This window comes from Arachis ipaensis, chromosome B05 (assembly GCF_000816755.2).
Source record: "Arachis ipaensis cultivar K30076 chromosome B05, Araip1.1, whole genome shotgun sequence".
Classification (NCBI taxonomy): domain Eukaryota; kingdom Viridiplantae; phylum Streptophyta; class Magnoliopsida; order Fabales; family Fabaceae; genus Arachis; species Arachis ipaensis.
Window position 1 is genome coordinate 4590833 of NC_029789.2, and position 9438 is coordinate 4600270.

The 9438-nt window shown below is 33.8% G+C and overlaps 2 protein-coding genes across 3 annotated transcripts in view; one reads left to right on the forward strand and one right to left on the reverse strand.

Annotated features, from left to right (window-relative positions):
• LOC107642584 (homeobox-leucine zipper protein HAT4) lies at nucleotides 1869-3635 on the forward strand. The gene is made up of 4 exons (XM_016345981.2): nucleotides 1869-2162; nucleotides 2397-2725; nucleotides 2803-2882; nucleotides 2956-3635. The coding sequence occupies exons 1-4, from the start codon at nucleotides 2036-2038 to the stop codon at nucleotides 3269-3271; spliced, it is 852 nt and encodes a 283-aa protein (XP_016201467.1). The 5' UTR covers nucleotides 1869-2035; the 3' UTR covers nucleotides 3272-3635.
• The window catches only part of LOC107642583 (palmitoyl-protein thioesterase 1), a gene marked incomplete in the record, with an annotated part of 6166 nt that continues 2345 nt past the window's right edge, over nucleotides 5618-9438 (reverse strand). The window contains 7 exon segments of one of the 2 annotated variants that reach the window (XM_021122875.1): nucleotides 5618-5791; nucleotides 6786-7026; nucleotides 7572-7664; nucleotides 7751-7888; nucleotides 8107-8145; nucleotides 8249-8314; nucleotides 9024-9086. In XM_021122875.1, the coding sequence (XP_020978534.1) occupies nucleotides 6814-7026; nucleotides 7572-7664; nucleotides 7751-7888; nucleotides 8107-8145; nucleotides 8249-8314; nucleotides 9024-9086 (612 nt within the window). 2 annotated transcript variants of the gene reach the window in all.

A 9438-nucleotide genomic window follows, 5' to 3' on the forward strand; every position in this document is an offset into this window, starting at 1 on the left:
TAGAATATTAAAAATAAAATATATTTATTTTTGTCTGTTTCTAGAAAATAGGAAGATTATTAGGCACAATATTAAAAGATAAAAAGATAGATGATTCCTAAAGTAAATGTGTAAATATAAAGTTTATGTTTCAGGTGTGGAAAACTCAGAAGAGATGGTTGTTGGAAGGGGAAAAAAGGTTTGAGAAAATGGTGTTGATGGCTGGGGAGGGCCCTCGCATGGTAACCGCACGATATGTGTATATGAGTGTCACATAGGGTAAGGGATACAATATTATAAAATAATACAATAATTAATAACATGATGGTATAATAGGGACCCAGCATGGGACAAGAAAAATAAAATGAAAAGGTTATCTGTTTGGTTCATCCAACCCAATCCAATCCAATCCAATCATGACCATTACCTAGCTTCGTTGAATTGGACAATGAGTGCTGTAAATTGTAAAAAACAAGTCAATGGATACATGATGATGATGTTTCTTACAGTGACACTTCACCTAAGCCGTTGATGCTTGGAGCCACCTTATCGAGAAAATATTTCATTCATTTTTCTGTTTTTATTCTCAATTAGTTATTAATATTTAAAAATATAGAATAAAATATATTATTAAATTATTAGATTAAAAAAATTGAATTGATAACTAAGTGATGATAAAAAATAATAAATTTTAATAATTTCTAATATTTTTCATAAAACGTGACCTGTAGTTTAAGTATGGGTAATGCTAAGTAGACAAAAAAAAAACAACCAGAATTTGCCTTATTTAGTATTAATTAATTGTCGCAACAATTAATAAATGTTAAATAAGGCAAGTTATAGCTGTTTTTGGCTGATTTTTTTTTTTGTTACCAAACATTTCTGATATTTTATATTATCAATATATCGAAATTAATTTTTTTTAAAGGCTTAATTAATAATGTTGTTTATTGCACTTCAGTACTGCGGACAGTATGGAATGGAAACCATGTGGGTTTATTACGGGCTTGTTGGATTTGCCTAATAAAGGAATTTAAGTGCACCATCCCTCCTTCCTATTTTAATCCCAATAAACGGTTCAATTATTTTCTCATTGTAAAAGATGGAGATCTTTGGCAATATTCAAACTACAATTATTGATGCCTTGCATTTGTACATGCATCTTGCAGTCATCATGAAACGAAAACAAAGAGATTCCGTGTCAATATCAATTGATGACCTTATTTGTGATATATAGCTTTTAGAATTTTAGTGTCAAAAGAATAATAATTTTTAATTTGAATAAGGAAAACAAAACCACTTGGTTTTAAAATGTACTGGCCTGGTGCCACCAGGAGCATGTGTTAATTGAATAAGTAGTTTTGTAATAATCATTTAATGATATATATTATGTGCACCTAGATTTGAATGACCTCTTGTCACTATATTCTCTTAGTGGGAAAACAACATTTTATCTTTTTTATTATAAATGAAGATTTGTACTAAGAGCATAAGCGATGTATGTAAGAAAAATTAAATTAGTACTTTTTTAAAAGAGCATTTTTATATTAATTTTGAGTATTATATTTAAATATACATTTTCAAAGTTTATCAAAGGAAGTTGAAATTACTAAATTATTATTCATATATATTTAAGTTTTAATATCTAATTATTTTAATAATGAAATAAATATATAGTTATATAATATATNGAATATATTAAAATTAAGTAGAATAAAAAAAACGAGCATTTGTAAATTGGTTCGGTTGTGAGGGAGAAAAGAGGCGATGTATTTACCAAATGGTCAAAGGGGGTGTGAGATGAAGAAAGTGGGTGGAGAGAGTTAATGAAAATGAGTAATAAAAGGAGAGAGAGAAGAATCAAAAGAAAAGGGTGAGTATTATTATTATTTGGGGGGCAACACCCATGATTCTGATTATTCATAATTGCCCCCTCCCCTGTCCCTGACATCACTCAACTCACCACCACTTCCCCACTACTTTCTATATAATCCCCCCTCTCCCCTCTATCTTCTCTCCAACCAAACAAACCACCCCAAACCTCTCTCTCACTCTCATGACGCTGGAAAACCAAGATTTGGGGCTCACCCTAAGTTTGAGCTTCCCTCAACAACAACAACTCAATCTCATCCCTTCTCCCTACAAAACCCCTTCTTGGAACAACCAACCCTTCAATTCTTCAGGTGGGTATTTTTTTCGATTATTCTTTTTTTTTTTTACCTTTTTCTCCCTTACATGCATGCTTCTAGTTTATTCGGATCTGGTCCCTTTTTTATTTGCCTCAATTAAAAGTAGCATGCGTGGCCTTCTTACGTTCCTAAAAAACAACCTCTTTCTTCACCCTCCTGCTTTTTACTCAAATCCCTCCCTCTTTCACTCTATTTTTTCTTAATTAAGATTTGTTGTTTGACATGCAGATAATCGAGATTCGGAGACATGCAGGGGTAGTGCTGAAGGTGGATCGTTCCTCCTCCGGGGGATCGACGTGAACAGCTTGCCGTCCGGCGTGGACTGCGAAGACGACGCCGGAGTGTCGTCGCCGAACAGCACAGTTTCGAGTGTGAGCGGCAAGAGGAGCAGCGAGAGAGAACAAAATAATGGCGAAGATCACGACACGGAGAGAGCTTCTTCCAGAGGCATCTCCGACGAAGAAGACGGTGAAACCTCCCGCAAGAAGCTCAGGCTCTCTAAGGACCAATCCGCTGTCCTGGAAGAGAGTTTCAAAGAACACAACACTCTCAACCCCGTAAGCAACCACCGCCATACTCAAACAACCTTCATCACTCCTATGTTTTTGTCTCTTACCTATGCCTTCTTCTGCAGAAGCAAAAGTTAGCACTGGCAAAGCAGCTTGGCCTTCGCGCAAGACAAGTTGAAGTCTGGTTCCAAAACAGAAGGGCAAGGTTGGTATTTCACACTTTCCTCCTGCTCTTTTATTTATTTATCACTTTATTTACGGTTTATTTCATTTTTCAGGACGAAGCTGAAGCAAACAGAGGTTGACTGTGAGTTTCTAAAGAGATGCTGTGAGAATCTAACGGAGGAAAATAGGAGACTACAGAAGGAGGTTCAAGAACTGAGAGCACTCAAGCTTTCCCCTCAGTTCTACATGCAGATGAGTCCGCCAACTACCCTCACCATGTGCCCTTCATGTGAGCGCGTCGCTGTTCCTCCCTCAGCCGTTGATCCCGCCACGCGTCACCATCAGATACCACAGCCCCATCACCACACTCGGCCCATTCCAATTGGGCCCTGGGCCGCTGCTCCTTCTGTCTTCCGTCCCAGGTCGTGACGTGCACGCCTAAGACGAAACAAACGACATCGTTTGGGACAAAAGAAACGCACCCCCAAATTGAAAATACTAATAGGGTGTAATAGCGTACCCATGAATTCTGCGATCAAAGTATGGTCTAAGATATGGTGGTTAGGGAAATGATTTGGTGGGTCTACAATGTTTTGTATTAATTTGACCCATCATCTTTCTTTTCGTTTAGGGGGCATGACCTATTCTAGCTAGTACTAGTTAGGGTGTTTTTGTTTCCACTCTTCAAAAGAAAAAATATATACTTACTTTTCGCCCCCCCTTCAAGCTCTCATCATTAATATGAGACTTTGTGTAAAGTGAAATCGTCTAATTAATTAGTTATATTTTGTAATCTTTTTCTTTTAATTTCTCCCCCTTAACCTAACAGCAAGTTGAATTTGGTTGATGAGATAAAGGAAATGTTTCAAACTTTGATTTTTGTATACGTGGAGATCCGTAGGGACTAACTGCGGTTTAGCGTGTCAATTTGTCTGAGCTAAAGATAAAAAAAAATAAAAAATAAAAAATAAAAAAAGAATAGTAAATCATTTGAATAATTTGTTGTCAACTTGTCATAAAAAGCGGCAAACATGAGCTTAACATTTTTGGGATATTAATATTATTGACTCCGGAAGATGATGCTTTCTAATTATAAAAGGTGAAGAACCTGAATTGGTGAATCACTATTAGAAGGGATTAAGGAGCATTTTACTATTGTCTGGTTAAATTGGCTAAATACACATTAAGCGTGTGGGGGCAATTAATTAATCTTCTTTGGAGCCTAGTGCGTTTATTCTCTCATCATACTCTACATTATTGACTTTGCCTTCTTTGTAATTTTCTTCTTAGGTTCTTTCTTCCTATTCTTTTCGTCTCCTCTTACAAACTCATCAGGAAACACGTGGATTTAACGCTAAGATAATTAGTTAATAATAATGAGATATGTTATATGTAACCCAAGAAAAAAGATTAAAATCTTTTTATGTACGTGCTTATGTATTATCATCAGTTATCAAAAAATACTGGTGCAGCTGTGCAGGGAATCAACTTAAAAGAAAAAAGGAACATACAAAATTCTAAGCAAATTATTATTCTGACGATCGTTTGACATAGTTGTTATGTTTACCCCTAACTTTTTCTTTCATTTAATTCTGAGTTATTAAAAAAATAATATAAGAGTCTTGCCGAAAGACACATTTTAAGAGTATCGCAAAAGAAATTATTTTGTTAAAGTTATTGATAAAATAATTTTTTATATTTTTAATACATTAAATACATAAAAATTTAAAAATAAATATCATTATACTCTTAATATATGTCTAGAAACACATTTTATTTAAATCTTAAAAAAATTAAAAAAGTATAGGTAAATAATGAAAATACTAAACAATACGAACAATTGATATGTTGGATGTTCAATTTATTAGGTGTGCGGATGATTATCTTAATACTTCAAAATCATATACTACGTTGAAATTGGCTGTTTTGATTTCATATTATACCACGGTTTTCTCCCATCAGCATTCTCCAAGGATATTGTTCAAAATGTTGAAATTCAAATCATATTCCACGTTCCATGGTAGACTTCATAAGATTCTTGAAGGAATGGATTTGGAAACACATTCAAACTTGAAAGTACATGCATGCTAGGAAATAGGAACTCTTGTTTTATAGATCGCCGGTCAATAACACTTTCAAATTAAACCTTCTACGTGACTACTTGCTATCATGATTTCATCATTGGGCGAATATTGACTAGTCAAGAACTATGTGTTGTTGAACCAAAATTCTCAGATTGAGCAATCTCTTTTAAACAAGTGCTTGTGTTTGCATTTGAATGAATGTGGATAACCCATAATATGACTATGCTAACTGACTTTAATTTTCTGGTTTTCAAAACTTATTTTGTCTATATTTAGGGACACATGCAGTTTGCGTATGTTCTTCTTTTCAAAGGTTGACTGGGTCCATTAGTAAAGTTACTTTATTTCACTATAGCTAAGAAATATATAAATGATTGACTAATTCTTTTCTTCCCATAAGAGTTAGGATCATCTCCAATTCAATGGATTGCTGCTAGGTACAATTGTATCAAAGCTAGCTTTAAATTGAGACTGTCCTCAAACTCATTATTTACTAAGGATCTGATTTTTGTTTTTTAAAGGCTACTTTATTGTATAGGGAGTTGCTTTTTACTTAGCTCAAAGTTATTATCACTACGTTTATCTTTTTCTTTATTCTTTTACATGAAAATGGAACTTTTTCCACTTTACCTCTATCCAATATTGGCAGAAATAATTTATATATAGTAAAGCATAAAATCTAAATAAATAAATAAAATAAATGTATCATGATCAACAATCATTGTATTTGTATTTGAAGCCCAAGTGTTTCACCAATAATTCAATAAACACCGTTGAAACGGAAAAGGCTGGAAAAAAAAAGGGAAAAAGGAAAAAAGCTTCGCCTGTGGGTGGCATGATATTAGGGAAGGGGCCCATTGTTTATCTGCACATCCGAATGGCCCAGAAATTTCAGAGAAAAAGAAAAAAGTATTCACCATGAAACATATGTTGCAAGCAAGCTTTTCAGTTTTACTAACCTCCTGTATGACTTATTCCATGCATGATGATAAATAGAACAATGTTTCTTTTCTAATACAATAAATGTTAAATAAGGTAAACTGTTTTTGGCTAATTATTTTTTATTACAAACATTTTCGTACTACTAAATAGTCCTAGGTTTAAACTTAACCTGATCATACGTGGTTCATTTATTATTGACGACAGTTAGAGTTTCTACTACTTGATGAGGGCTCACTTTTCAAGGCATAGATGCAATGCACTCAAATTTCATTAATTTTGTAGCGCCCTATTGGTCTTGGTGGTGTAGACTGGAGTCCAATGAAATTTAAGCCTTGAATGCTGTAGGCCATGAATACGACAAGGACCCATTTAGTAATAAATTAAGGATTTAGAGGGGCCGAGAAAATTAACTTGCACAGGACATTTTATGGGTAAAATAAAAATGACTCATAATAAGTAAGAAAATATATCACCAATGTGAGTAAATTAGCTACATGGTAGGTGGTGCTGTCCTTCAACCAACCCTTGTGATTATGAATGTCAAAAAGCTAACTTTTAATAATAAGGTCTACTATTGCGTTATTGAAATCGTGAAAAAGTTTGCTTTCTAAATCTAAACTACAGTAGATGATAAATTGATAATGGACTTTTTTGCTATGAATTAATCATGGAAATACTTGGCCACCAATCCCAATAGTGTAATTTGGTGCAAATATCAGTTCAAACACATTTTCCTACAATTTTTCAAATGTTGTACAACAATCATCAAGTATAATAGGATGACTTCCCTTTTGGTTAGACGCTGATCTTCGTTGTTGCCAATCAATCAATTAACAATGAAACCTTGTATGATGTACAATGTAAGGCCACCAGTATGGCAATGATCTATTTACTTATGCTTAAGCTGATGGTTATACCTCCATCGTTCGAGACAAGGCGGCTTCATTAGTGCTCTGATATAATTTTTCGCATTCTCGAGAAACCAGCCTTGCTGGTGGAATCTTCCTTCGATGAGTGATCCTTCAAGTACGGCACTACATGTTTCTTCATATCTTCCACGGAGATTCCAAGGTGTTTTCCCGGAACACTAATGAAGTGGACTCTGCCAGCTTTATCCAGTGTTCTTAAACCAATCCAGTCTTCAATGTAAAGTTTTGTCTGAAAAGCAGATAAAGTAAGAAAAGAGGAAATATGTCAATGAAACAAAAATTTTGTGACAGAGCTCACATTACATGGTTTGGAGAACCTTTCATCATAGTTTTTCAAATCTCAGGTTGCATTGCTATGCTTTGGTTTATGACTTTCAAGACATATGATATTTGATATTAAAGCATTAATTTTTACGATATGCCATGAACTACAATTTCAACTATGAATTGATTCATATCTTAGAAGGCATTGATCCTAAGATCCTTCAATAGAAACAATGTGTTGGTGCTGACAGACTGAAACTTTTAGCTACAAAAGTCCCCTGCCAAACCATATATTGTGCAACAGTATGCAGCAAACAATTAACATCAAATAATGCTGGGAAATGGGAAGCAAGTGTTTCAGTCTTTGGTGTTACGTTAGCTACTCAAAGGAAACTTATAGAATCTACTTTTAAGAAGTTGGGATAATAAAACACTTACGAACTCAAATAGATGACAGAATCTGAAGGCATGACAGCTAAATATCTAGAGCAGTCAAATTACAAGACATACCTCTTGAGGTGGTAAAACTGGGTTGAATTCGCCATCTGGGTAATATCCAAACCAGGAAGTTTCCTTTGGTATCAAAACAGTGTCTTGCTCAAACTGTTAATGTAGAAAGAAAGATGACAAATAAATCAATGTGGCTTTCAGGAATTCAGCTAGAAAAATTCATAAATCATCAAAGATACCTGTAGAGGACTCACCATGATAAGTACCAAATTCTTCAAGCTACTAAATCTTTCCTTGTAAGTGAAATTTCTCTTACTTGGTATCTCGTTGTTAAGCACTGGGAGAAACCTACATTTCTCCAAATAATCGGGTATAGCCTGAATTTAGAATTGATCTTAATGTCAAGGTTTGGATCAAATTTAAGCAAAGCAACCAGACAAGTAAGAATGGACGACAGTTGACTCCATTACGGTAATCGGTAAAGATAGATATAACAAAGAAGTGAATTTTCATTCCTCAAATTGCTCTAGTTAGAGAAATAAGTCATCAGTCACAACTTATTATCTTTTGAAGTATTAAACAGAGGAATACTCACATTTGGTAATTTAAGATATCCACTTGGAGCTAAGTGTTCCTGCAATTTTAAAAATTTGAGATAAGTTCAGTAACATGAGTAGCATGATGCTAAGTGCTAAGACAGTGAAAGAAAAAAAAAACGAAAAGATAGAGATGAATACTTGAATATAGTCACTGTAAACTTGTCCCTTAATGAGGCTGTCTGCAAGGATGCAGAAGATACCAGACTGTAGAAAGCCAAAATGAAATACAATTTAATATATCAGAACCAGGCAAAAGAAAATTGGTATTTTGTCAAAATGTAGAGATAAAATCAGACAGAAGAGTTTTTATAAGTTTATCTAATATAATACTCTATAGAAGATAATAAAACTCCTTAAATAGCTTTGCTGTATTTCATGGAATCAAACATTGAGAGGAAAGAATGTATACTTGATTTTTCAGTAATCTATCATATCTAAGTTATGAAATGAAAAACAGAGAAAAAATAAGTCCTCACTAGGTTTTAAAGAGGACCATATGTTCGTTCCCAATTGCTCCTAGTTCTCTATCTTCAGAAGGGGACAAAAGAGCTATGGTGAAGAAAGGTAGCTGAATCTCTTTTACATTATCCATCTTTGCTATTCTATCAAGGTAAAAGACATTGTTTAATTTTTGCTCCTCGTCTTCTCTTACACATTTTACATATTTAATTGCAATATGTCAAGGATGCCATCAATCCAAATTGTTGAAAAGAATTTTCAAAATAAGATGCAAATGATGAGAGTTTCACATATTAATATAGTTATATTGTTTGCACCTTCTTATAAAATAGCGGAAGTGGAGATTGATTAAAAGAAAATGTACGGGAAGGTGGTAATATAGCATGCAGTATTTCCAAAATCAATAGCAGAAGACACAGGGATTACAAATACATCATACTGGAAAGATACTCACACCACACAGAGGAACTGAAGCAGTACCAGCATGAGGGCCTGCTAAGGATATAAAGTTTTTAACCTGTTCCAACAATAATATGAAACAAACCTCATGAATAAATTGACAATGGTAGGGGTAAAGTCATATTTATTATCTTTAACTTTTTCAGCTGTGGTACTGATAACTACTTAATGTACTCAATTTTCATTGTATTTTCCAACAGGAAAATCAATAGTTCTTTATTGAAGAAATGCAGTCAAATTTCCCAATAATTTCGGAGACTGAGAAAACTTTCTTCATATTTCAGGGAAATTATTTTTAACTATATTTCCTGTTACTTGGATATTTCTTTATAATACCAACAAGGAAATAGGTAGAGACATACATAAATCAACAGGGTAAAATTTGGAAAAAAGTACTACACTTGGAATAT